Source organism: Rhamphochromis longiceps, linkage group LG9 (assembly GCF_057381845.1).
Source record: "Rhamphochromis longiceps isolate RC_006_pf linkage group LG9, R_longiceps_female_GT1.1, whole genome shotgun sequence".
Lineage (NCBI taxonomy): Eukaryota > Metazoa > Chordata > Actinopteri > Cichliformes > Cichlidae > Rhamphochromis > Rhamphochromis longiceps.
Genome location: NC_140565.1, coordinates 10,131,668 through 10,159,639, shown reverse-complemented (window position 1 = coordinate 10,159,639; position 27,972 = coordinate 10,131,668). Strand labels below are relative to the sequence as shown.

The window sequence follows — 27,972 nt, the reverse complement described above, 5'->3', positions numbered from 1 at the left end:
TTCTCTGAATATTATTAGACAAAACGATGCAGTCGTTTGGATTGAGAACAGCTCAAAATTAGACATATCAGGTGTCTGTTTATTGGCCAACACTGGTTTGAAAACAACACAGCAGCTCTTCTATAAGCTAAATGAATATCTACTCACAGTCCGTCCAGAGAAAAGTCTCCCAGAGCTTTTAACTAGATGGTACCTGGTCGCATCACCAACAGCAGCTTAAATTGGTGTTCAGCACAGCTGCAAAACACTTTTCTTGAATGCACCCCGGACAACGCTGTACCGCTTTGTTATCGACTCGGCGAGAAACAGAGAAACAACAGAAACACAAGAACGTTCCGGCATAATATGAAGCGCCTATCGTACAGTAATGTTACAACAGCGTGTTTGTTAATATAATGTTGTCCAGGTGAAGCAGACACACCAAACAGGCATTTACACAAAACTTCAACTTCAGGTAAAAGTAGTTGTAAAATTAGTGGAAGTTGTGAAGCGAGCAGAACACTGGGCAGGGCAGAGTGTGGGCTCCACCCAGTGCGACAACACAGCTGTTGCCGTCAGATTAACGTTACGCGTTCAGAACAGAGGCAGAAAAAAGTGTATATTTGTCAACAACTACACAGGTAAATGAACCAGTAAGCATTATGAAAAGGTAACGTAGTGTGAAAGGGAGAAGTGGTGTGGTTGTTAGAGCTCCACCTAACTGTCACTGCCTGCATGTGTTAGCTCGAGTAACGGTAACTTACATTATTCGGTGGTGGTACTACAAAGCTAGAAATCTAGGGGAAAGTCATCACAGCAAAATTAAATATATGTCTATTTGTGTGTGTGTGTGTGTGTGTGTGTGAGTGAGAGAGAGAGAGATCCAGATTTTTAAACACGAACAGTTGATTTATTTACTTATTTTTAACTATGACATAAAGTCTGTCAGTAAAGATTGATTGACTGATTGATTGATTGATTGACGGTGTTCTAACATTTCGCTCGAAGCTCTGAAATTACAGTCACGTGATCAGTTACAACTCACCCATACTTTCACTTCTGTCCCTTTAAACGTGACTTTTCCTGCACTTCTGATAGATCCATAAATGTGTGTGCAGTTTTGTGTGTAAATCAAGGGTTTGTGTAGCCTAAGCTCCGGCTTCCAGATGCTGTGCCAAAAAGTGATCGCCTGCCAAAAAACTGATTTGTTTCTGTGTTGTTTTTTTTATGTCTAATATCTTTACGAATGTTGGTAAATAGACTTGGGTGAACAGGGTTTACAAAGGGGTAAAATAGAATTTTAAAAAAAAATTACCAGTTTTTCAAGTATCTTTATAAGTCTCTGTTATTGTACATACATTATAACCAATCCGGTTCTTTTTTTCCACTCAAAATATGTTTACATAACTATTGTTATATTTGTTGCAATTTCTGCTTCCTCTTGGCCAGATTACTCTTAAAAGAAGACATTTTTGATGTCAACAAGATTTTTTTTAACTGGATAAATAAAGGTCACTACCATTATTATTTTTCTTTTTATGTTCTGTTTTGTTGTTGCCCTCTAATGTTTAAAGAAAAACAATAAAAAGAAAGTATTAAAAAAGTCACTGCCAAAAACTGTTTGCGGCTTCTACCTTGTGACAAGAATGTTGTTTGTGGCTCAAGATGACTTGATATCATTCATGAGGGTACATTTGACATATCTATCATATTATAGACCAACAAGTTCTTTATAGCAGTTTAAATTGGCAGACGATCATTTGTTGGCACACTGCCTCTAGGACTGTGCTTGTTCTTAAATTGCTGTGGACATACCACCAGGTGGCGTAGTATTCAGCGATTTATGTGTGAACTTAGTGGCCTGGTTGTGGTGGCATTTGACCATCTGAGCCTGCCTTACTTTGGACAACCACCACTACCACCTGACTAAAGTCATGACTGAAGATTGAGTAATATGTAGTAACAAGTCAAGAGAGCATTTTGAGAAGATGGAAGTGCTCTGAAGACATTTCTGTGGTTTATCTTTTTCAGGAACAGCTGCAATGGCCTCAGGTGGGGCCCCACTGCCCACAGCCACCCAATGTGCCACTAAGGTGGAGCTGAGCATCTCCTGTGAAAACCTAATGGACATGGACGTCTTCTCCAAGTCTGACCCTCTGTGTGCTTTGTACATCAACACATCAGATTCTCAGTGGTATGAGGTATGTAATTGGTAGTGGTACGAGATTTTTGCATATAACAGTTAAGACTGCAAATCTATGGCTGGCATTAAATAATATGTTCTAACCTAAGTCATGTGACTTACGTTACACATCTTTTTTTACTTTGTGAATTAGTTTGGCCGCACGGAGATGATCCTGAACTGCCTGAATCCGAAGTTTGCTAAGAGGTTTGTGATCGATTACTATTTCGAGACGGTGCAGAGGCTGAAGTTCTGCGTGTATGATATCGACAACGATACCTACGACCTGAGTGACGATGATTTCCTTGGAGAGCTTGAATGCACCCTCGGGCAGGTAAGTTTCCCCTTTATCAGGTTGCTCTTTAAACACTGGTCGTTCGCCCACTGCTTTAGCGCTCCTTGTTGTTTCCATCATTTGTGTCCAGGTCGTTTCTAATATGCAGATGACGCGGCCGTTGTTGCTGAAGAACAGGAGGCCGGCAGGCCGTGGGACCATCACAGTGAGCTGACTCTTTTGTCTGTGTGAACTTAGTTTCTCCAGTTTGTCCTTCTGTATGCATCTATGTGTGTAAAAATAAGAATATGCTTAGCTTGTAGGGTTGATTTTGCTCATATTTTGCTAGAATTAGTCATTTTAGCAAGCTACAAACAAATGCTGTGGAACCCTTGTAGTGATTGATTGGCTTCCTGTAGTTTAATATAAGTGTCAGGGCTCATGGCTGGGTTTGTAAGTGTAAAATTGCAGTTTACTTGTGCTAATTTCTAACCAAGTGATGGATATGACTGTTACTGTCCTGCTTTGTCTACTGTTTTGTGATAAATGAAACCATAGTGTACAAAATGAACACCATGCTGTAATAATTAAGAAGTAAAACTATCATTTTAGACCATAAACCTACTGGGAAAATATTACTAAGGTAATTCATGAAGGGAGAAATTGTTTGATTTTCTCATAGATTTCTGTACAATCAGACTTCTTTTTAAAACTAGAGAAGCTGCCCCCTGCTGGCCATCAGAAAGAATGCAATTGCACTTTTAAATTGGCTTCATTTTTTTTGTATATAGCTGAGGTTATGTTAATCTTTTACATAAAAGAAAACCACTGTGAACCTCAGTATAAAACTGCACAAATCTTTATGTTTTTCTCCTTTTTGATAGATCTGTGCTGAAGAAATCACAGACACCAGGGTAGCAAACTTTGAAGTGTCTGCCCGCAGGCTGGACAAAAAGGTAATGAAAGTTGCTTCAGGGTTTTTTAATAAAGTTCATTAAATGTAAGTTCTGTGAATGACTAACTGGGAATGGTTTGTCAGTATCTGTGGTGGTCCGACCCTTTCCTGGAATTCTACAAGCAGACAGAAACTGGATGGCAGCTGGCTCACAGGACAGAGGTACACACATTTACCATCAGGTCCTTCATCGGCGTGCACTAAATTCCCGTGGACTCGTTACTCACGGTAACCTGTTTATGCAGGTTGTGTACAACAACCTGAATCCAATATGGAGGCCGTTCCGCATCTCATTGCGAACTCTTTGCGGAGGAGATGTGGAGAAGCCTATTAAGGTAATTCTATTCAGTGAACCTGCACAATAAAATGCACCCAATTAACAAAACCTGTAAGCACCTCTTAAGTAACACTCCAATGGGTGAAACAGTGGATTTCATCCCCCTCCCTCACTTTTTAAAATTTTCGAATTGGCTTTATTGACCACACTGCTGACTAATAACTAATCTTGTAATTGCAATTCTCTTATTATCTTACAAATCTCCCAAACATAAAGGGAGTGCTTGTGACCCAGTTGGATAAGCGCTACATGCATGTATGCACGATTCATGACATCACCAGGTGAGGCTTTCTTCCTCTTTGTTTACTCACTTGACTTACTGCATTAGCTTTTGCATTTATACTGATAACTGTTTGCACTCTTTCCATATGTCAGGTGTTCAGAATATGATGACACTTCGTCACTGACTGTAAATAGTGAATGATTAGTGGGGGTTTTGGCAGCAGTCTAAAAAAAAGACGTAATTTTCTCACCTTGACCAAGAACTTCATCATCAACCATGGTTTACTCTTTCTCTCCTCCTGTATGATCCGAACTGTTCATGCAGTAGTTTTTACGTGGTCCCCCGTTAGAGAAAACTCTTCTTGTTTTGCGTCCTCAGGTTGACTGTTACGACCATCACAGCAGCGGCTCCCATGATCTCATTGGGAGCTTTAAAACCACACTAGCAGAGATGCAAACGGGGACGCACATCTCCCCGGTGAGGCCCTTTATGTTTTGTGTGTGTGTCTCGTGTGTGTTATAGTGTTTATGTTACACTGACATTAACATGGTCTCGTTTCAGGCTGAATTCGAATGTATTAACCCCAAAAAGTCAATGAAGAAAAGCTATAAAAACTCCGGGGTCGTTTGCATCCGGCAGTGCCAGGTAAGGAATTAAAACTGTTACTCTGCCTCGATTTTACAACATATGTCCCACCAGGTTTGTTTTGGATCTCTGTACATTGTGCATTGCTGCACGTTGTTAGCGTACTCTTTACTTTTACAGATAGTGAGGGAATACACCTTCCTGGATTATATCATGGGTGGATGCCAAATCAACTTCACTGTGAGTGTGGAAATATTTTTATTGTTAAAGTAAATAAATTGTTTGGTAAGATTTGTAACATTTCTAAATTGACTGTCACATTGCACGGCACTCTGAAACTCGCAGAATACATATGAAGTATGTCAGACGTTTACCTGGTGACTGAAAAGCTCTCTGTATGTTGACCCGTATCCTCTCGGTCCAGATCGCCATTGACTTCACGGGCTCTAACGGGGATCCGGGGTCTCCTCAGTCCCTCCACTACATCAGCCCAGAGGGCTACAATGAGTACCTGGCAGCCATCTGGTCAGTGGGCAATGTCATCCAGGACTACGACAGGTGAACCCAAGCATCCTACATCATCCCACCATCTAAAGTAATGATATCAGAGGAAGAAACAGATACTAAAAAAACAACATGTTAAGCCAGAGTTGAGCAGAATGAAAGAGTCTTATCACCAACTTACACCAACCCCTCCCCCCCCCCCAGAAATTATTAACCTTTTTGCTACTTACAGTGTTAATATTAAAAATCTTTAGCGGCAGCATCCTTGATAATCACCTACTAACATTTTCCCTGGAACTAGTTTCTGTTCAAACTTGGGGCCCACTGATCTACCGCTCGATGAGCTCATGAGTTTGTTCTGTCTCTGTGTAGTAAGAAGATGTTTCCTGTGTTTGGTTTTGGAGCCCAGCTCCCTCCATCCTGGCAGGTATGAAATATTCATTAAAGAAACAGCATCATTGAGCCATATGTGTGACACAAAGTTGTTATTTCGATATCACTGAGTTATTAAGGTGCTTTATTGTGTTCATCCTCTCTCTCTTGGCTGGAATTGTGGGTATTGAAAAGCACTGGAAATTTGCAGTGTCTCAAAGGACCAGTGCTGCGGCATTTCCACTCGTTACTTGGATGTGACTGCTGAATTCAGAGCGCACTCACATGATGGTGTGGTTTTGGGGCTGTTGAGTGTCCCGTTGTGTATGAAAGGCAGTTTGCTCTGACTGGTAATGCTCAATGAACAGTAGGGTGGTGGAGCGTAGCTCAGCTGCTGAGGCACGGCAGTAGAAGGCGTGATGCTGTGAGCCTGATGAACAATTGAATGATCCCTCATTAGGGAGCTGATGCAGCAGTTTGTAACATCAGCTTCTTTATTATTGTTCTTTTTTCTCTGTGTCCTGACGTGTCTGGAAACGTTTGCAATCAGAATTATGATCTTTATGCTGGGTTGTGGCTCTTGTTCACATGTTTCATTATGAGTGTTATTTCAGTTATTACATTATATGTAAAATGGGCAGCACAGTGGCAAGCTAAGAGGCAGAAGGGGAAAAAACAACCTTTTTTTTGTCGACCTCTGCATCTGTAAGACAACACAAGTACAGTGCCTGAACAAAAATACAAAGATGCACAGATTTGCAAATCAGCAGAGTATGTGGAGAGTATGTGAGCAAGAGAGTGAGTGTCTTTGTCACAAAATGTACGTGACAATGAGGGTGGGAGGCTGGGATAACGCCCCCCATCCGCAGCCCCCAAGAGTACCAAAGACCTGAGGCCACACATCACTGCAGCATCTGCAGCAGGAGAACAAGCGAAGCTCCAGATAGGCCGCTCACGGCTATAGAGCGAGAGTCCCACCAAGAGCTTTTCATATTCAAAGTTGTGCTTTAGGAAGATATCTGCTTGGGTTAACTTTGCATTAGCTTCAGATCATTCGGGGAACCCGCCTGCTAGTTTGCTAGCACCGGCTAGGTTAAATGGCCAATTATTCAGGGCTTCCATTATAATCAAAGCCAGTCAAATATGCGTGCAGCTTACACTATATGTTTATTTCACCTGACATTTATGATCTCTTCCAATCTTACTGATCACTCAAAGCGCTTTAGACTGGAAGTTCCCATTTTTTTACCACATTGCCTGACATCCATGACCAATTTCGATTCACTGACTAACCTAACATGCATGTTGTTGGACTGTGGGAGGCAGTTGGAGTACCCAGAGAAAACCCACCCAGGTACAGGGACAGCGTGCACCCAGAAAGGCTCCAGCTAGGACTCAAACTAGGAACCATCTTGCTGTGAGGCATCAATTCCAACTGCGACATATGTATATTCTTATACAAACACACTGTGCTTGCTTCTTATCGTTCATTTACCCCCCCCCCCCCCCCCCCCCCCCCCCCGCCCCCGTGTTGTGTCATGTCAAACACAGGTCCCTTGAACAGTCGTCTAAAGCTTTTGTTGATTTTACTCCTACAGGTGTCCCATGAGTTTCCTGTCAATTTCAATCCAGCAAATCCCTTCTGTTCAGGCAGGTTTAAACTTCTCACAAAGCTGTGTTTGGTTCTTGAAAGTTGCCCATGGATGCTGTAATGGTGAACCACTGTACCTGTGGATGTGTGTGCCGCAGGCATAGAGGGCGTGGTGGATGCCTACAGACACTGTCTGCCTCAGCTGAAGCTCTGGGGTCCCACCAACTTTTCCCCGATCATCAACCATGTGGCCCGCTTCGCCAGACAAGCTCTCCACCAGCACGTGGCCTCAGTAAGGAAGCAGGAAGTGTTTAGACACTCACTGCTTACAAACACTTCAGTCACCCTTCTGCTGTTTTGCTCCCATGACATTGTTGTGCGAGCTTCTGTTTTCTCATCTGCATAATATGCTAAACTGTATGTGTTTCCCCAACTGTGTCCAAATCTTTATTTTACAACAATTAGCTACTTTACACAACTTGGCTTTTTCTGTGATATACACCTGATGAACACCTGCTTTGTCTAACTTTCTGGGCTTTCTTCTCAAATTTTAGCATCCAACATTTTTATGGCTCATTATGACAGATTTATGCCAGCCTAAAGGTAAAAACAATTAATCTGCTTGACATTTTTATGACTTTAAGAGCAGTTTTACCTGCAAATTAAGATATAATTTGTATCACTTGGGGATTTCTACAACTTTGGACAGTTTGAACTTTTAGAGTGACTAACCATATGTTACAGCTTTTCTCAATAGGCCATAAAACTGTCAAAGTTAAATTAAATCCCAAAATAACCACCGTGCATCAACAGGTGCTCATACAAAAAAGTGCAGACTTACGATATAAATGTAGATAATACTTGACCAAAGTATATGAGCCACAAATAATTTGAGTATATGGGTCAAATGCTTAACATTGGTATATAGTGTATACAAGTATATGTGTTTCAGAATATATATGTGCCATCTAATCCCCAACTCTGTAATCTACTTTTCTGTCATCGTGCAGAATTACTTTGTGCTGCTTATCATCACGGATGGAGTGATCACAGACATGGACCATACACGTGCCGCTATCGTGGAGGCCTCTCGTCTGCCCATGTCTATCATCATAGTGGGTGTTGGCGGGGCAGACTTCAGCGCCATGGAGTTTCTGGACAGCGATGACAAACTGCTGCAGGCGCCCAGCGGGGTCGTCGCCTCCAGAGACATCGTGCAGTTTGTGCCCTTCAGAAATTTCCAGGTAGGCAGCAGCTCCGAGGCTTTAGACAGCCAGCCTTCCTCTGCTCAGCACACACGCGCAAACCTGAGTGCTGCTGAACAAGCCGGCTTCTCATTCTTGTGAATTTATGTTTGCAGAGAAACAGCGTGGCCCTGGCGCAGAGCGTGCTGGCAGAGCTTCCCGATCAAGTCGCATCCTTCTTCAATGCCTACAAGCTGAAACCACCTAATCTTTTTAATGTTCCTGAGCCGTCCTAGTAAAGCAGGTTAAATGTACTCGAGTATCTCCAATGCACTTCCTGTTTGTCTCTCTTTCTACATTCAGTGCATAGAGGGGTGTCAATCCGTGTTGGGCAAACCTTTTGAGATTTACAGATTAATGATTGCTTCACACTGGAACACTGGAAAGCAGCAAATCAACTCTGAGGTGAAATCTACAATGGTAAACTGGAACAACTCAGAAAGCAGTTAATGCTATTTAAAATCACATGCCATCCGAAAAAATACATTAACCAATAAATAAATAAATAAATAATAATAATTTAATATTTGTATACAATGACGATCAGTTTCAGCTTGCATGGCTCACAAATAAAATCCAGAGCAGGACATCGTTATGGCTGCGGAAATGCTTCCTCAGGCTAAAATTTGGGATTCTTCTCCATGATGTCATCACTGTGTGGGTGGTTGAGCAACAGTCACCCTTTTGCAAAAGCTCTAAACAAGTGGTTGCATGACAGCTGCCTAAGGTGTAGCATCACAGTGGTCAGGATGAAAGGAAACAGGAAGTGGCTTTGAACAAGCGTGCAAGCCAACCTTATCCTTTTAATCGCTCAGAAATCAGTTTCTGTTACAATTAACAAAGAGCACCCAAATGGCCTTAAACAGCAAGTTTAATGTTGTGCAGTTGACTTTTTCACAACATCTATGTAAATCACTAGTATTACAGTTTCTCTAACAAGCTGAGTGACTGAGGTGTTTTCCATGTGATTTGAGACCCTCCAGCTTGTTCACTGCATGTAATTAATAAGAAATCGTAATAACAGGAAACAATAACAGTGTACTCTGTGCATCTTCACACATGGCTTTGCTGATTAAATGCTATATTTGTTGCATAAACGAATGGCACCTTATTTGTTGTGTGATCATAACATAAAAGGAAACGGTGGATATCTGCTGAGACAAAGCTCAGAGTCTACATTGTTACACTGGATGTTCCCAGCTAGCAACCTGACTCCTGCTACCTTAATTAAAGACTTTGACATGTAACCTTGTTTGCTAACAAGATTTTATACGTTGTGAACATTTATTGTTGTTTATAATGGTTGGAAATGATTTTGACTCCCGTGTGGCCCACAGTGGTTGCTTCCGACAGTCTTTTCCCAAATTAAATAAAGGAACTGCCATCTGGCGGCAAAAGTGAATTAGTAACCATGATTATTAACTAGATTAAGTACCACAGTGTGTATACACATTTCCATGAGGATTTATATCCTCATGATTGATGCAGAAACATGTGTTCATACTTACTGTATATTATAGTAGTGTATAGTGTATATACATTTTAGACTGCAGATAATGTAAAATAAATTTCTAGTAACAAATAAATGTAATAAACTATTCTCCTCCATCATAATTTTGGGCATGTCAAACATAAGGCCTGGGGGCCAGAAGTGGCCCTCCAAAGTCTTCAATCTGGCCCATTGGGTGGCTTTGGAAAATGTGAAGGAGGGCATACATTTCAGACTTTTAACTGTATGCTGACAGATTTATTTCAGTTACTACAGCAGGGTTTCTTTATCGTGCAGCTAAACATGCTGTGTAAATTACACTTCTTTTTTTATATTTAAATGTCTTATTGTAGCTAAATGTCTGTACAATGACAGAAAAGGAAGTTTCACACAAGATCAACATACGTGGCTCACGATGTAAAATGATGCAACGAACAGAACACAGATTTAAAGCTGGTACAGTGGGCCCTCGTTTGTCACGGGAGTTACTTTCCAAAAATAACCCACGATAGGTGAAATCTGCAAAGTAGCCAACTTTATTTTTTACAGTTATTATAGATGTTTAAGGCTGTAAAACCCCTCACTACACACTTTTTACACTTTTCAGGCATGAACATTTTCACACTTTCATCTCTTGTTTAAACACTCTTAAAGTTCAAACTTTCATAGAAAAATAAGTCCAGTATTATAGAATGAAACCAAAGGCACCCACAGGTGCAAAATGTTTCGTCGATATTGTTACAAACTTACAAACATACAGTACAGCACTTCAGAGTCACACTGCTGGCAATCAAGCTGAATGCATTCTGTACTGTACAGGAGACATGGCACAAAATTGATTGACAGTGGTCTACAGCCAATCAGGATGCAGGACACAATGGGCTGTAAAAAAAAACACACAAAAAAACCCATGCAAAATTGCACAAAAAAAATCCGCGAAACAGCAAGGGCACAAAAGGTGAACCGCGTTATACTGTACTTGAAGTTTTGGTGCTACAAGCTGCTGGATCATGGAGTGCACTTAGTTTTTGTTAAATAAATGTCATGTGTTGTTGTTATTAATGTCAGGACATAATCATTTTTTATCAGGTCCCAATATGTAAAACATATTGTGAAAGGGAGCATGCTCTCGTTTCAACACGCACGTTGGTAGGACTTGATTGGTTCGTTCTGTGAGAAAGCTGTATTGAGGACTACAGTTGTCACAGAAGTATTTAAACATTTCCTTAACTAAGAACTAACTGCACAGGAAAAAGACAAATGTGGAGAGATCTTTTGAGGCATTTGTAAATACTGTAGTTTTTTTTTATGATTATTAAAAAGGGATTTACAAAAACAAACACTCAACTTGAGAATAGGGGATTTTCCTATAAGCTTTTGAATTTGTAGTCATTTAGTTTTCCTTTCAGTTCACATGCACTAAAATGGAAATTCAGTTAACCTGCAGTTTAATCTGACATTTTAAGGCAGCATGAATTAGCTAGGCAACTAAAGGGTTCAAACCCCTCTTGGCAACCCTGAGATGTAATACCACCTCACATAACATGTCATAACATGGTAATACTGTAGCTAAATAAAGATTGCATTCATTCTCCTTTAAACAGAGCAAGTTCCTCTCCTAACTAAGTGCTTTAGGGTGCTGAGGCTTATAAAAAAAACAATTAAAAAAAATTAGCACACCCTAAAAAAATGATAAATGAGAATATAAGTTTCAATCTCTCTAAGATCTCTAAGCTAAAAGGTAGAAGGAGTGGAGTGGGTGTAGGTGGTAGGAGGCAGAGATGGGTTTTTCTGTTTTTTTCTTGCTTTTTATTCTTTTAGATATCCTCAGCCACCTTCTCACTGTTTTGCTGTGAATCTTTCCTTCCTCTTCCTCCCATTTCTTGTAAATTTTGTTTGTTATAAATGCAAGCTCATATAAAGACAGGCTGTATTCTACATCCTACAGTCTATTATATCTTGGAAGGATCAGAAAAACAAACTCAATAAACATGACCAGTAATGTTGTGGGGATGAAGCTGGACTCCCTTAAGTTGGTTTCAGAGAGGCGGATGTTGTCCAAGATAAGGATAGTGCTGGACCTCCCACCCACTCCATGACATGCTGGCCAGTCACAGGAGGACGCTCACTGATAGAGTGAGATTACTCAAATGCACCACTGAAAGACACAGGAAGTCATTCCTGCCTGTGGATATCTCTCTGTACAAGTCCTCCATTTAATGCACAAATACAGATGCTGGTTGTTGGAAAACAGACGTCTTACAAGTCAGGCTACTTTATTAAATGACACCAAAACAGCTATACTTGTTTTTGAAGGGACCACTACACACTATAAACATTTTTGGGCTTTCCCACACATTAATGGTCCTCACTGTTTTTCATAACAAGAACTGAGGAGTTTTAGAATTTCTTTTTTTTCGGAGAGGTATTTTGAAGATTTTGTCCAGTTTCCAGCTGTGTTAGCATGATGCCTTTTATGGAAAGTTTGGGGCAGATGTTAAAATCATTTTACACTGATGACTACATATAACCCACTATGATCTTAAGTAGGCAGGGCAAGGGAAAATCTTAATAAGAGTTAAGGATGTGCAATTTCAATAACACATCTCAGTTTTCTGCATGATAAATATATAAAATTACTGAAAACGTTCTGGTAGCTCACCAGACTGTCCTATATCTAAAAATCATTACATTTTTGTTGATTCACAACTTACAATCTTTAAACTGAAATTTCTGTAGTAGACAGTTAAGAAATGGGAACTTTTCTGCCATTTAATTGTTTAACTTACATACTTAAACTACAGTTAAAAGTCCAAACATGTATACTTTCCTACATATTTTCCAAAGCTGTCAAGAAGGCCAGATTGGAGTCTTTGCCGGGCCGATTGTGGCCCCCGGGCTTTATGTTTGACATCCGTGTTAGCTGCTAAGAATGGGCTCAACGATCACGTGAACACGAAGTAGTGAGCTGGTTGGTAATTTACTTAAATTATGGTGTCACTTTAATTCTAAATAAATGTACGAATTCATGTGTTTTTATCGTTTACTATTAAATAAAATAGGTCATTGTCATTTCCGCGACACTAATAGTCCTCCATACACCACCCGCATGGCTATTATAAGCTTTTGGGCTGACTTCGTAATGGCAAAAGTTGTGTCCTTGTTTATTATTTTTACAGTATATGTGTTTGTGTGTGAGTTTTATACCTTTTGGTCTCATGTAGTTCGTACAGTTGATTTGGGAGGTCGTGTTTGCGGTCGGTACGTGAAGTGAGCGCACTGGACTCCGCCCACCACCACCGAGCTAGCTGTGCTGTTGCTGCAGCAGCTGGAAACAAACCACAGCACCGCAGCAGTGTCGCTAGCAAGCAGGCTTACGAGGTAAGCTACCACCGCGCTAGTCTTGACATTTGCAATTGTTCAAGAGTTTAAGCGCTGCTGATGAATTCCCACAGAGTGTGTATATACTTTTTCTCGCGTCATGTGACTGTCGCTGATAATAAACCCATTCAACTTAACGACAGAGTTCGTAGGTGTGGCTTTTCGCGTGGTGTTTATGTGAACAGCCACAACCTTTCTGTGTTTCTTTAGAGAAGTTTTTAGGCAACTAAATCTAATATTGTAACGTTAATTAAGGTTTATTTACTATGTAATAATGTTTGTCAGTTGTCTCTGATGGATTTGTATTCTAATTTTTGCGTCATAACTTTTGCACTGTCCACTTCCTGCTGTGACAAAACAAATTTCCCACGTGTGGGACTAATAAAGGTTATCTTATCTTATCTTATTGACTTCTTGTTCTATAATCTGGGAAATGTGTGTCAAACATATCTCGTGAATGATATCGAGACATTTTTAAGATAGAAAGGATATTTCTGTCACGAGATGGAAGCTTCAGCCTTTTTTTTTGGCAAAGCAACTTTGATAAATTCTTTATTTATCAGTGTAAAAGTCTCATTGACATTTAAAACGTCTTTTTCAAGAAAGGTCAGGCCAAGAAGGCAGAAGTCCCAACAAATATACGCTGACAGTTATATAAAGATGTTTTAAGTGACCAAAAAGGATTAGTTTTATTATATTGTAGAACACGGAGTATGAACAATAACACAAAGATAGTTGCAAAATACATGGAAACACGTGTTGAGGGGAGTATCGGCATAGATATTTTGATATAACGGATATGATTCATTCTCTATGCTGGTATTTCCCTGCTGGTCACGTCCTCCACTGCTTCATGGTGGTTGGTTTTTATGTAAATGATCAACCCAAATCCAAATGTAATATGTACATTAAAATACAATGTATAACATATCATGTATATAAAAGCATCTTCCACTGACTGTGCATTATTATTAGTACATCTGTAATTTCTAAATGGCTTTGAATGAGAACATTAACTAGAAAGCTAACAGATATTACACTAAAATACTAATCATGTGTTTTAATATAATGTAATAGATCAATAATATGGTGACTGATTATTTGGCTGACAAATAATCTGTGCAAAAGTCTTGAGTCATCACTGATTTCTTTATTTTTCGCTTCCAAGCAGCCACACATTTATGTAGGTTCTTGAGCAATCGTTCACCAGGCTTTCTCTTTGGACATTGACCACTCCTCAGTCCGGTCCTTGTACCTGACCATTTTCGCAGGAATGTTTTGTGTTTGTTAAGCCATTTAACACTGACCTGTGAACCATTCAAACAAAACAATAAAAAAGAAAGAAAGAAAGCATCTAAAACAGCCTTTAAAAAAAGAAAACAGCTGTGGCAAAACAGCAATACTGCAGTAGCTGGAGCGCCTGAAAAAATACCATGAAATCATGGAAATATACAATCATGACATAATGAAAACTTTCTGTAGTTAAAACAGGGAAATACAGATGTTAGAAAAAATAGGTTTTTGACATTAAATATAGACTTTATTCTTCCTCAGTCAAACAGCAGCACTCATGCGATTGTTTTGCCCCTGAGCTCCAGGTGTTGTGCCAAAAAGAAATTGCCGCCCGCGGGAGCGCGCGAAGCTGCTTAAAGCTGTAGCGCCCAGATTACTTTATTTACTTTATTTATACTTAATTTTATTATGTGACTTTAAGGTAAAAATCTGGGGCTTTTATTGCATAATTAATGTAATAATATGTTATATCACCCATTTAAAATGAGATTTGTTTTACAATGACAAATCCTGTGGCTGAACATTTAATTCTGTTAACAAGTAGACAACATCAGAAAGCTTCTAACAATTTTACATAAAAAATAAAAGTCTGCTATTCAAATAGTTTTTTATGAGCCATAAAAACAAAACAATTAAAATTAAAAAAAAAAACACCTAGCAGCTGAACCAAGGGTACCCTAAACTTACAGTCACACTGAACGTGACAGGTTCCCCCGGTACTGCAGACGCCTAAAGGTTTTTGGACACATGTAAACAGCAAAGTTATGTTTCAGTCTAGGTGCAGGTGACAGCAAGTACAGTTTATGTGCATTTAAACAATTACATTAGAAACCAGGAGGTTTAACCCCCCCCCCCCCCCCCCCCAAAAAAAAACCTAGCCTTTAATTTGCATGTGTGTGTAGCTAGTCTGGCCTTCAACTCTATGTTGCTGCAATCGGCGTTGTGTGGTGTGAATTAAGTGTTTTAATTGAGTTGGTTGTTCCTTTGCCAGCTGAAGTGGGTTTATTCCGCCAAAGCTGTTTACATAAAACAGAAATTCTGTGCAGTTACTTCACATGAAGTAACTGCACAGTTACTTCTCCATGCACATCGTCAAGAGAGAGGGAAGAGCAGCAGAGAAAACAACTGGCTGCAGATGGCTGCCCCTCCTCGAGCTAGGTTCTTCTGGAGATTTCTTCCAGTTAAAAGGAAGTTTTTCCTTCCCACTGTCACCAAAGCCCTTACTCATTGGGAGTCATATGATTGGGGTTTTCTCTCTGCTTTGTATTAGTAAAGGGTCTTTACCTTACAATAGTGCCTTGAGGCAACTGTTGTTGTGATTTGGTGCTTTATAAATAAATAAAATTTAAGTGAATTGACTTGAATGAGAAACCACCTGCACGCTCGCACAGCGACTGTCTAAATTATAAAACAATAAAAATAAAAAACCAGAGGAGGTCAGGAGAGAGGTGTGTGTTTATAGCCATGGATAAAATATTGTGGATGTATTGGAGATTTTCTCAAAATCAATGGAATTATGAATGCAGAAGAGGATTTTGATCCACCTTACCTGTAGCATCTGTAAAGCGTCTGATTGGCAGTGGCTTCATTTTTCAGCCTGAAAATAATCCCAAACACACTGCCAAATAACTAAAAACATACCCGGGTAAAAAACACACACACAAAGGAACCATATCAGTCATGGATTGGCCTCCGCCTGTTAGATTTGAACATAATAATAATAATAATAATGGATTGGATTTATATAGCGCTTTTCAAGGCACCCAAAGCGCTTTACAATACCACTATTCATTCACTCTCACATTCATACACTGGTGGAGGCAAGCTACAGTTGTAGCCACAGCTGCCCTGGGGCAGACTGACAGAAGCGAGGCTGCCATATCACGCCATCGGCCCCTCTGGCCATCACCAGAGGGGCCGATGGAAGCAGTTGGGATCATCTCAACAAAGAACAGAACAAAAGGAGACAAAATCGGAGAAAAGCTTTAAAAGTCCTGCCTGGAAAGCCTGGAGAATTGTTCCTGAAGATCACAGAAATTACTATAGAGCTTGCCTAAGAGAGTTCTGGCTCCATTGAGGCATAAAGGCAGTAATTCCAGACACTGACTTCCAAGTTCATTTGAATTTATGTATCTTTGCATCTTTCAGTAAATTGCTGCACCTATTTTAAATGAAACGTTTAAGGGGGGCACAAGACTTTTGCACAATACTGTATTCTATGTTCTCCATGTTCATTTTCTGTTTACCCACATTTATGGTTATCAGCTCTTGTGAGTTGAGCGTTTCCGGGCTGCGATGGCGGCAGTTGGAGTCCAGCAGACGAGGGTCGCAGACTGTGTGACCAAGGTGTCGCTGAGCATCTCCTGTGACCATCTGCTCGACATGGATGCATTCTCAAAGTCCGACCCTCTATGCGTGCTTTTCATGAACTCCTCTGGAAACCACTGGTTTGAGGTAAGTAGGTTTTTGTTGTGTGGATTTGAAAGGCCTTACTCTTAAAAAAATTAGAGTTATCAATTTCCAGTTTTAGGGCAACAGCTCAACTTTAAAAGTTCCTAAAAGAAAATCCCTGACTGTGAAACGTGTTTGTGTTAGGTTGGTCGCACGGAGAAAATCGAGAACTGCCTCAGTCCCAAGTTTTCCAAGCCTATTGTCCTCGACTACTACTTTGAGATGGTGCAGAAGTTGAGGTTTGAAGTGCACGATATTGATACTGAAAACTGCAGTCTGCAAGAGGCTGACTTCCTGGGACAGCTGGAGTGTACCTTGGGACAGGTTTGCCATCTTTGATTTTCATTACAAGCCATTTGTCTATATATATACTGAAAGAGCTATAAGTGGTGGGAAGTGGTATTGGCGTTGTTTAGTGATGACTAAGATGTGTCTTTCTGTTCAGATCGTGTCCTCAAGAAAACTAACAAAACCACTTGTTAAGAAGGACAAGATGCCTGCAGGAAAGGGAACCATTACTGTGAGTTTCTTTGAGTGAGGGACGCAGTGATTTGGTGAAATCTGAGTGAACTTATTTCACATTTTTAATGCAAAACTGCTTCTTGCTCTCTAGATATGTGCAGAAGAAATGACTGACAACAGAGTGGTGGCATTTGAAGTCGCAGCAAGAAAACTGGACAAGAAGGTGTCTTAGACTAGAAGGAATTATGTTCCTGTAATCAGAAATCTTTACGCGGATGATTTGACTGAAGTTACTGACTCTTACTGGTCACAGTTTATGATTAGAAAAACATTTAACACCACTCATCAAAAGTTTGTGCCACTTTGAAAGGTTTTTTTTTATATTTAAAGAAAAGCACTTGAACTGATTAAAATTGTTTTGGGTGAGAATCAGTGGTCGTAGGCACACATTTGCAGTGTTTCCAATGAAAAGCTTTGTTTCAGTGACACATTTTTTGGATTACACAACCAACAATTTAGTTAGTTAAGAGTTGAAATCATAGCAATTGGGAAGTTGAATTCATAGGGAAGCATGTACCAGTTTCCTCACAAACCACCATAATCTGTTGTACTGGGAAACTTTTCATGAAGCTGCAAGTGTATTGTGTTAAAAGGCCAGAAAATTAGCCAGACTGTTCTTCCTTTTAAAACAAGGATTGCCACTCCATGCAGGCATTTCTCAATGATTTCACACAGTGGTGAGAGTTTGCAGAGAACAATGCTCTTCCCAGAATAGAAGGACAGATATGGTAAATGGACTGATTCTTATATAGCACTTTTCTACTCACCCAGAGCACTCAAAGTGCTTTATACAACATGCCACATTCACCTCCAACCATCCTTTGAAGTGCTTTCTATTCATACTGTGACAGATGCATCAGAGAGCAACTTAGAATTAGTATCTTGCCCCTAGATGCATCACAGAGGGGGAGACAGGGATCGAACCACCAACCTTCCCACCAGCACATGACCTCATGAGCTACAGTCACCCTAGAATAGGAACCAGAGTACAATTTAGCAAGTGGGGGGAAAAGAGACCTTACAGATCGTTGGTTGGCCTCTGGATTCTGAGAGACAGATTGTCCGGGTTCAGATGTGTTTGATCCGTTAGGTGTGCATTAGGTAACACAATGTGCACCTACAGAATGTGGATCTTTTCAAAATGATTTTTGATGAATGTCTCCGTTAACCTTTAATTGTCACTGATAGCATTTCTGATCAATTCAAAGTTCTATTAAATGCAAAAATACAAATGTCTTTCTTTCCCAAACGAAGACATTTCCACGTGAAGCCAAACTTTTTAAGTGTCAGGGATGTGACAGCTAAGATTATTGAATCTGAAAATTCTCTGAAATGTGATTGGACAACTCAAGCTGTGCCTGTTTAGTAAGTTTAGTTTAGTAATGACTCTTGGACACAGTTAGCTGGACGTAACTCCAGGTGAAAAAGGGTAAAGGCAGCTGATGAGCAGTGATCGATATCGTGTTATGGTGGTATAAAACATGTCATCACTTTATCCTCACTTTAGAATTTACAGTGTAATCTGTGTTTGCCTGCTTTTTCCTCCCTTTTATCTCCAGGATTTTTTTGGCAAATCCGACCCTTTCCTGGAATTCTACAAGCAGACAGAAACTGGATGGCAGCTGGCTCACAGGACAGAGGTAAACCTGCACTCATTGTGTTTGAGGCTTTCTGGCGCACAGGGAAAGTGTTTTACGTTTGTACAGTTACATCTCCCAACAGAGGAAGTCTTTCTGTATCTGTGTTGTTGTGCAGGTGGTGAAAAATAACCTAAATCCTGTTTGGAGACCATTCCAAATCCCAATTCAGTCACTTTGCGCAGGCGATGTTGAGAAACCTATCAAGGTACGCACACTCATACACACATAAAGTATGCTGGTTTCTTTTTTTCCTAACTGTCTGCAGAGCTGAATGATGTGAAGCAGCCAGTAAAACTGGAAAGTTGTTATGCACTAATTGTGAAATTCTGGAGTGGTGCTGATGTTTAAAACACCACACTGGCTGATAGCCAGTGTAGCAGGGAGACAACATAGGCATCGTTAGAAAGTTTTTTGTTTTTTTTTACACATATATCCTAAAAACAAACATTATGACTACTGAAGCTTTTATCTTCACCGTTTTTCATCTCGAAAGATTTGAACCGTAAACGTCCTCTGTTGTCTCCCTCTTGCATAACTTGCATATCCTTGATCTTACTGCCACTAAAGATTTGTTGTGAGTATTCGTTTATGTTGTTTCCATCCTCTAACTCTTATTAAGGCAAACTTATCAGGAAGAGATGCTTTCCAGTCAGCAGTACACGTGAGGTAACTGTCGACAGTGTCAACATGGAATGCTGTTAATGTGAAGGATGCAGGGTCTGTGACAGGACCGGCTCAAGTCCTGGATGCATCTACATCTATCTTAAAGGAACGCACACTTTCAAGGAGTTTGGCCCATTGGTTAAATTTACCTGATCGTTTACTGACACAGTCTGGGAGCGCCTTTAATCAAATGTAATTAACAACACTTTATGTCCAAAAATGATCTCTGATTACAAAAACAGCTGACAAAAGCATCTTTTTGAACCTTCAAATATTCCTGTTAAACAGGATATGAAGCTTATTTATGAAGTTTACTGGTGATTGTATTTGGTGGCTCCACACTATATCCCATTTTGATCCTGGGAGGAGACACAAAGCCGTTGAGGGTTGTGTCAGGAAGAGCAAAAAATTTGCCAAATCAAACATACAGAGCTATCTGCTGTGGCGACCCCTGTGAATAAGGGAGAAGCTCAAAGTAGCCCACTGATTCTATTTAATTTGATATATTGGTTTAGGTAAGCTAACCAAGGGGTCAGTTTTCCAAATGGGACAAGTTTTCCATTAAGATGGATCCATTGTTTTACTTACCCATTAGCTTTCATAGCTGTTGAAGAGTCACCAGTGTGAAATTAGTTGTAAAGAGGAATACGGTGCTGCATAACAATCCTTGCGATCGCTTTGGTTGCTAGCGGGTTGCTGCAGTTGCCACTTCACTGAATGGAAGATGCAGATGTGTCTGCAAACACAAGCTATTCTCTAAACGGCAGTGGAATATGCAAACTGGAAACAGGGACTGTTCACCTTCAAAGTGAAAGTTGTGCCGATTGAAGAGTGTCAGTGCAGTGCTAAAGCACAACGTTAGCTTTGGGAGTGACAATCCGCGTTTCCTTTTTCAAATGTTCAATGAAGCTTTTTCAAGTTTCACTACAGATTGGAGAACAAATAGCACGTGTTTGCAGACAAATTTGCATCTTCCACACCAACTGCTTGCCACAGACGGGGAGGTTTTTGGTGTAGCTCCATCTTTGCAACTGATTTTACGTAGCGACATCCAGCAACCTTCAGTAACCACTTGCCACCCGGTCTGGGAATTTAGATTTTTCCTAGTCAACAGAGGTTACTGAGGGGTCACCGACAGACTGGTTTATAGGCCCGTGTGACTGAGGCCTAAGATGTCCATGCTGTGTATGGAGCTGTTTGTGTTTTCTGTGTTCTCTCAATGCCGAAAGTGTTACAGAATCTACTGTGTGTGACTGTGAGCAGGTCCTGCAATCGCTCTAAAGGAGGAACTCTGTCACCCCATTTGCCAGCTTAGATGGCCTCTGTGTGTGTGTGTGTGTGTGTTTCTGGTTGACGTTTTAGTATCATGAAGTCGCCTTACATTTGAAGCTTCACACCCACCATGCTTTTGCCTCACCTACTTTGATTTCCAAGCGCCGCTGATCATTTCGGTGCAAAATTTGGTGATTCCAAGTCTCACCTCTCCTCGCTGTCTCTGTTCGCTAGATTGACTGTTATGACCACAACAACAGTGGCGATCACGACTTCATTGGAACATTTCAGACCTCGCTCAGTCAAATCCAGCAGGCAACAGAAACATTTGCGGTGAGTTCATGTGTGTGTGTGTGTGTGTGTGTGTGTGTGTGTGTGTGTGTGTGTTTACCAGTTTGAACATTTTGCTTAAGAGTAAGCAGAGGGGGGGAAGTACATCCTGACACCTGTATGCTGTGTTTCTCTTCTTCACAGGCGGAATTTGATTGCATCAACAGCAAAAAAAAAGAGAAGAAGAAAGGATATAAAAACTCTGGCATCATCGTCATAAAAAAAAGCAAGGTACTCTGGTTTTAGATGTTTTTAATATGTGTTTGATATGTTTTCTTATGTTTTTAGATATATCATTCGTCCTGTTGTTTATCTGCTGGAGCACAAAAAACAACATGTTTACCCTTCTTAATAGATAAGTACTACTGCACAGTAACTCTTGTGGTGTTTACAGATAGTGAGGCAGTACACGTTTCTGGATTACATAATGGGAGGCTGTCAGATTAACTTCACTGTGAGTTTCACATTTATTTGTTAATCCGAATCCTTCCAGTTATCATTTGGAGACACACCTGAAATATTTAACTGACGTTGACATTTTATGATTCATTCATAATTAACTGACGTTTATTAAAAAATGCAACACATCCCTCTGGGGGCGGCGCAGATTGCAATTGACTTCACAGGCTCCAATGGGGATCCCAAATTCCCCCAGTCACTCCACTACATCAACCCTCAGGGCTACAATGAGTACCTGGCAGCCATCTGGGCAGTTGGTAATGTCATCCAGGACTACGACAGGTAAATACATACATAAAGGATTATGCAGGTGCAGAAAGTAAGTCTGTTTTCCTTCATTCAGAAAAATTATAAGTCAGACCGATTTAAAAACAAGCTCCACCGTAACTTTTTCTTTTCTAGTCTTAAAGGTTTCTGTGCACTTCATCAGTTCATCTGCAGTAATTTCAATGCAATTTAACATGTCGTTTGTAAGTCTTAATATGCACCTCGCCTTTGGCAAACTCACAATCATTCTTACAAGCCTTGAAAGACCTAATATATCACAGTACTAGTTGCCCACATTCAACAAGTTTCAAATAATGAGGTCAGTGTGTGGGCATGTAATCCCTTGTGAGCCAAAAGCTCCAGCTTCAGACTGTTTTACTCGTGGCTGTGTGAACACTACCAACTCAGCACAGGAACCCACCTTCCTCCTGTTCAAGTTAATGAGAGAGTCAGTCAGGAGAAAGGTGGCTCAAACAGAGGGGAGGGGGCTAGCAGCAAAGGTGGCCCATGGTGAATATGCTGCTGGGAATGAATATAATAGATCTCTGCTCTCACCATGATAGTAGCAGCAAAATACTAATAATCTGACCAGTACTTATCTGTTATTTTGAGCGTTCATTCCTAATGCATGGATAACCGAATTCCCAGCAAACCACTTAATGCAGCATGTCAGCTGACAGGCATTAAGCCAGAGCACCAGCTTATCATCCTGATATTCACTAGTTTTCTTGCACTACAGGAAAATAAATGATTAACAAAGTGAAAACATAACAGCGTGAGAAGCAAGGCCAGGATGTCTTGTTTAAATAGAACCATGAAGAACATTAATGTAAAGAGTCTGACGAAAAGACTTAATTTTAAATGTTCACTGGTCTTTACAAACTGACATTAACAGTCTTTATTTTTGTATTGCTTCCTTTTGCACAGTGATAAGATGTTCCCTGCTTTTGGTTTTGGAGCACAGATTCCTCCTGCATGGCAGGTGATTGTTGCACTTTTGATGTTTGCGTACATGTGACACGCGGCAGAAAGATTGTTTGTGTTGTAGGTAAGTGTAAGCCATTGCAGATACGATCATTTGGGATCTGGGTTGTTTATGTGTGCAGGTCAACCACGAGTTTCCCATCAACTTCAACCCATCCAATCCATTCTGTGCAGGTAATAACAGACTGAATGTAATGTGAGATTTGTATAAACATTAGCAGTTATTTAGCACAGTGGAGGTCAGTCTATGTTCAGATTTGCCAGTGTGCAGAACAGCTGCAACACGGGGAAAACAATTATATGTTTTACACTAAATAAGAGATATTTTAATTTTAACATATTAGTAGATTTATTTTTGCATCTTGTTCTTCTCATAATTTAATTTCTATGTTGTGACCTATTGCTTAATAAACATGGACGTACCTTTGGGTATAAAATTCAATTCAATACAGTTTTATGTATACAGTGCCAAATCACAACAACAGTTGCCTTAAGGTGCTTTGTATTGTAAGGTAAAGACCCTGCAGTGTTAGAGAGAAAAGTCCAACAATCAGATGACCCTCTTTTGAGCAAGCACTTGGCGACAGTGGGAAGGAAAAACTCCCTTTTAACAGGAAGAAACCTCCAGCAGAACCAGGCTCAGTGAGTGGTAGTGATCTGCCCTGAGCAGCTGGGGCTGAGGGGAAGAAGACGAAGATGAATTATAACTAATAATTAAATGCAGAGTGGTGAATTAACACATGGAGAGTCTAAAGAGGTGCGTGAAGAAGAAACACAGTGCATCATGGGAAGCCCTCAGTGGCCTGTTCCAGTGTAAATAAGGGAGGATTCAGGTTCACCTGATCCAGCTGTAACTTTATTAAAAGACATCATTTTAAGGCTGATTTTAAAAGAAGAAAGGTTTTCTGTCTCCTGAATCCAAACTGGGAGCTGTTTGCACATAAAACAGACCTGAAAGCTGAAGGCTCTGCCTCCTGTTCTACTTTTAAATATCCTAGAAACCACAACTACAGTAAACCTGCAGTCTGAGCAACGTGCTTTAGTGCGGTGATACGGTACATTTCATCCACCTTCATGTAACTGTGACCCATGACTTTATGATGGTTTTTTGTGTGTGTTTCAGGTGTAGAGGGTGTGGTTGCTGCCTACCAGCAGTGTCTGCCTCAGGTGAAGCTTTACGGCCCAACAAACTTTTCCCCAATCATCAACCACGTCGCCCAATTTGGAAGACAGGCGCTGCAGCAGCAAACTGCATCTGTGAGTCACAGAAAGTTTGGAATCAATCAAAGCAGTCCTAATGTCAACTGACTGCTCCACTCTGCTGCTTTTTTTGTTCCTGTTGTCCTGATGATTCACAGCAATACTTTGTTCTCCTGATCATCACTGATGGAGTAATCACGGACATGGACGAGACGCGCAACGCCATCGTCAACGCCTCTCGTCTGCCCATGTCTATCATCATCGTCGGGGTCGGAGGGGCGGACTTCAGTGCCATGGAGTTCCTGGATGGAGACGATGGAGTTTTGCGTTCGACAACAGGAGAGAACGCCATGCGGGACATCGTGCAGTTTGTGCCATTCCGGAAGTTCCAAAATGTAAGCCGTGGCAAGCTATAAAGCACACTCTTTGTCCAGATGCACCAACACCACCAACATTTGAATGTTTGCACATCTTATTTCAGGCGGGCAGTGCAGCCCTTGCACAAAGTGTACTGGCAGAGTTGCCTGACCAACTGGCCTCCTTCTTCAAGTTATTTGAGCTGAAGCCCCCCACTGAACCGAGTCCTACCTAAAATGTGCAGGAGTACCCCAACCAACACGCTGATCGTGCCCCTCATCCTTCCCTTCATTTGATCCGAGCTGCAATCAGGATTTATAAATATCATAGTAACCTTGCTTTTTCAAGGTTATGTCATGCCTTGATTGTTCACAGTACGTGGTGCATTAAGTCATCATATACTGTAGGTTTGTATGAGCACAAAACGGTAACTTAATGATGCACGACTCTGTCGAAGCCATGTGAAGTTTTCTAGCTTTTCTAGTTCTGGTTTTATTGGCTGTAAGAACATGTGACTAGCTTAAACTTTAAACACCTTCTCTTGGTGCTATGCTCAAATTACAGCTGCAGCTCTGCAACCTCCCTGCTTTCTTTTCTAACTGCATGTTTCTGTGTGTGTGTTTGGCACACTTTCACTGTTGCTCTGTCTCTGCCCTTTGTCTCAGTGTCCTAAAGAACTGCTTGCTCAGAGCGTCCTGGCAGAAATCCCAGATCAGGTGTCTGGCTTCTTCAACACCTTCAATTTGAAGCCGCTTGAGAGCTGCACACCTACTTCTGACCTCTCAGCATCTGCGCCACCCCTTCTGTGATTTATTCTGAAAACTATCTTTCCTTCTTAATGTCTTACCTACAAATGTCTTGTGATTCCTCACCTGGAATTTTTTAGGAAAACTTCCTGCAGCTACAGGGTAAAGCCATACAGCATTAATGTTATCAAAGATTTCCTAATATTTGCTAATATGTGGAAATTTATGTCAGTTAAGTGCCAGATATAAATGTTGCTTTTATTTTATTACCTTTATTAAAGGATTTATTGTAACTGTGTTGTATTGGGTGAGTTGTTGACTGTTAGTCACATGACAGGGCCTGGAGTATTTAACTGGGTACTCCAAGTTTGTGCTGATCTCATCTCCTCTGTATTACAGCCATAACTTCTTTGTTGGTTTTCACATTTCATGTTGTAATGGAAAATATACATTTCAGTTTAATACATTTCAATTTAATATTTCCAGCAGATTTCAGGTGTGATGCAGTAAGTTTTACAAAATGAATCCATATGTACTGATCCCGATGTTCAAAATAATACATTTGTTGTTTTGTTTTTATAGACTTTTTTACAGTTATGTGATTTTGATTAAAAATACTAAATGTGCTTGCATGTCTTAACCAAAAAGAATCAAAGTGATTAAGAAAATCCTTTTTTTACACAGTGTACTTTTTTGATTTTTACTTTGTCTTAAGAGGAAGTAGCAAAAAATGTACTTCAACATTTATTAAATCCCCCGATACATTTCCCTTGGTGTATGTGTAAATTCATTGTTGATATTTGGAGCTGTTTACACTGATGACTGTGGCGTTGCCTTATGCACTATACATGTCTTTGTAATGGACGCTAACTTTGTCAGTATTTTACTTTGATATAAAACACAGTGGAAGGAAAAATACCAGGAGTTATCCTTCTGCATTCTTGTCATGGTGAAAAATACTGCAACAGCCAGTTTCGCATGTTGTTCTTTGTGTCTGTGTGTAACCCAGTTCAAGAAATATTTCTTAGCTTTACAGGTGAGACTTCAACTCACTGGTGCAACTAAAGCAAAATCTCTTCCCTGTCAGTTTTGGTATAAATCTATATTTTAAAAAAAATGAATTTTTGGTGTTTTTTTTTTATTCAATGCTATTTATATTCCTTATTATTCTGTTTTATTTTCTCTTTATATATATTTTTGCAGGTAATACAATAAAAGTAACAATAATAAATATAAATATATTGAAGTGTGTCTCGTATGCTTTTATTTTCCAGTAATACCTACAAAATAAATCATTAGATACTGCGACAGAATGAAATGCCATGACTGCAAACTTGGAAGAACGCTGACCTAGAAAGAGCAATGATATATATTAAGGCAGCATCATTTTCAAAAGTCCGGAGGCAGATATGACTCAATGATGTGATAATGCGATTGGGCTTGAGTACTGTTATTTTTCATTAACATGAGATTAGAGCAAGCGTTTAACCAGTAGGAATGTCACTAATTACATTTACTACTTTAATCCACTATTACTTCATTTAGGTATTTCTATATTGTGCTCATTTGTGTTGCACCCGTGTTGTAGAGTGCTGCTTTTAAAATACTTGCTTGTTTGTCCAAAAGCCTCTTATACCCTTTAAGTTAAATTTTAATTCACTAAAATTAAATAATTGTAAATATAATCTTAGGTCTCTGAAAAACAAATGCTCACGCGATGGTCTGCAACGCAGCGGAGTGAAGCCACTGAGCAGCCCAACTTTCTCCAGGTGAAATCAGTTTCTCCTGGTGATGTTTTAACACAAAACGTTTAAGACAAATAAGTTTGTAATGAATTAAATGTCTGCTGAAGGTTATGGATGGTTTAGTACATACATTAATCACATGCAGTAGTGCGGCCACATTTAAAAATATTACCCAAAACACTTCACGGAGCAACAAAAACAAGTTTCCTCAGTGAGTGGTAGAAATGGTACAAACAGTAAGTTATTAAAAATCAGAATTATAGTCAAACTCTGACTGAAATTTGACAGCCACTCAAAACCTTTCTGAACATGGCCATGATGAAACAGAAACCTCACAAAACCAGAGAAATGTCCTTAAGATCTTAGATCTAATAAGCAAACATGATGCATTAGTGAAAAGACGACCGTCACAAGGTCCCACAAACGCAAAATATATCAGCAAAAGCACTCAAAAGGAGATTCTGGGATGTTTAGCTGAAGTGGTGAGTGAGGAAATCCTCAAGAATGTTAAAGAAAGTTAACATTTTTCTATTTTGACACATGAGACAAAGGACATAAAAAACAAAAACTGAGCAGTCGTCTCTAGTTGTAAGATATTATTATGATGGTGCGACTCAGGAGAGCTTCCTTGAATACCAAAGAGCAGAACAATTGGATGCTTCCAGTTTAAGAGAGAAGATCATTTGATGTCTGGAGAAGTCAGAGATGTAATATAAAGAGAACGTGGTGCTGACTCTGTGAAAGATGTCGCAGAAGCTGCATGTTTTTTCACTGCTGGAAAGACTGTATACATTCATGTCAGGCTCACATCACAATAATCAGATTAATATTCAAAAAGAAATGTTCGGTATGCCAGCACAAGAATGACCAAAACTGAGTGACCCTAGGTGGTCCTGTTGCTTTGCTACGCATAAAACCCTTCCTGGC

General features: G+C 40.1%; 2 protein-coding genes across 5 annotated transcripts; both read left to right on the top strand.

Moving 5' to 3' along the window:
- The first annotated feature begins 202 nt into the window (after nucleotides 1-202).
- LOC146661658 (copine-3-like) lies at nucleotides 203-9,785 on the top strand. 3 transcript variants are annotated; one of them, XM_085418186.1, is made up of 16 exons: nucleotides 203-454; nucleotides 2,011-2,180; nucleotides 2,316-2,495; nucleotides 2,587-2,661; nucleotides 3,320-3,391; nucleotides 3,475-3,552; nucleotides 3,636-3,725; nucleotides 4,329-4,427; nucleotides 4,512-4,595; nucleotides 4,716-4,775; nucleotides 4,960-5,093; nucleotides 5,412-5,466; nucleotides 7,010-7,061; nucleotides 7,161-7,294; nucleotides 8,013-8,246; nucleotides 8,363-9,785. In XM_085418186.1, exons 2-16 carry the CDS (start codon nucleotides 2,022-2,024, stop codon nucleotides 8,480-8,482), a joined length of 1,626 nt encoding a protein of 541 aa, XP_085274312.1. In that variant the 5' UTR covers nucleotides 203-454; nucleotides 2,011-2,021; the 3' UTR covers nucleotides 8,483-9,785. The 3 variants fall into 3 exon arrangements, with proteins under 3 accessions (XP_085274312.1, XP_085274311.1, XP_085274310.1); XM_085418185.1 differs by lacking the exon at nucleotides 203-454 and adding an exon at nucleotides 463-649; XM_085418184.1 differs by lacking the exon at nucleotides 203-454 and adding an exon at nucleotides 463-620 and having other exon boundaries at nucleotides 8,363-9,784.
- Nucleotides 9,786-12,971: 3,186 nt separating this feature from the next.
- Nucleotides 12,972-26,526, top strand: LOC146661657 (copine-3-like). Of its 2 annotated transcripts, none has more exons than XM_085418182.1 (16): nucleotides 12,972-13,116; nucleotides 16,675-16,863; nucleotides 17,005-17,184; nucleotides 17,306-17,380; nucleotides 17,474-17,545; nucleotides 18,942-19,022; nucleotides 19,138-19,227; nucleotides 21,192-21,290; nucleotides 21,432-21,518; nucleotides 21,682-21,741; nucleotides 21,895-22,028; nucleotides 22,941-22,995; nucleotides 23,120-23,171; nucleotides 24,121-24,254; nucleotides 24,356-24,592; nucleotides 25,220-26,526. In XM_085418182.1, exons 2-16 carry the CDS (start codon nucleotides 16,705-16,707, stop codon nucleotides 25,361-25,363), a joined length of 1,659 nt encoding a protein of 552 aa, XP_085274308.1. In that variant the 5' UTR covers nucleotides 12,972-13,116; nucleotides 16,675-16,704; the 3' UTR covers nucleotides 25,364-26,526. The 2 variants fall into 2 exon arrangements, with proteins under 2 accessions (XP_085274308.1, XP_085274309.1); XM_085418183.1 differs by having other exon boundaries at nucleotides 24,679-25,362.
- The last annotated feature ends 1,446 nt before the right edge of the window (nucleotides 26,527-27,972 follow it).

Excerpts from the sequence above, each read along its gene's own strand:
- LOC146661658 (XM_085418186.1), top strand. The coding sequence starts at position 2,022 with ATGGCCTCAGGTGGGGCCCCACTGCCCACAGCCACCCAATGTGCCACT. Across the intron at positions 3,392-3,474 it reads CCCGCAGGCTGGACAAAAAG|TATCTGTGGTGGTCCGACCC; the intron begins GTAATGAAAGTT and ends ATGGTTTGTCAG. Across the intron at positions 4,428-4,511 it reads CGGGGACGCACATCTCCCCG|GCTGAATTCGAATGTATTAA; the intron begins GTGAGGCCCTTT and ends GTCTCGTTTCAG.
- LOC146661657 (XM_085418182.1), top strand. The coding sequence starts at position 16,705 with ATGGCGGCAGTTGGAGTCCAGCAGACGAGGGTCGCAGACTGTGTGACC. Across the intron at positions 21,519-21,681 it reads TCGTCATAAAAAAAAGCAAG|ATAGTGAGGCAGTACACGTT; the intron begins GTACTCTGGTTT and ends TGGTGTTTACAG. Across the intron at positions 24,593-25,219 it reads CATTCCGGAAGTTCCAAAAT|TGTCCTAAAGAACTGCTTGC; the intron begins GTAAGCCGTGGC and ends CCTTTGTCTCAG.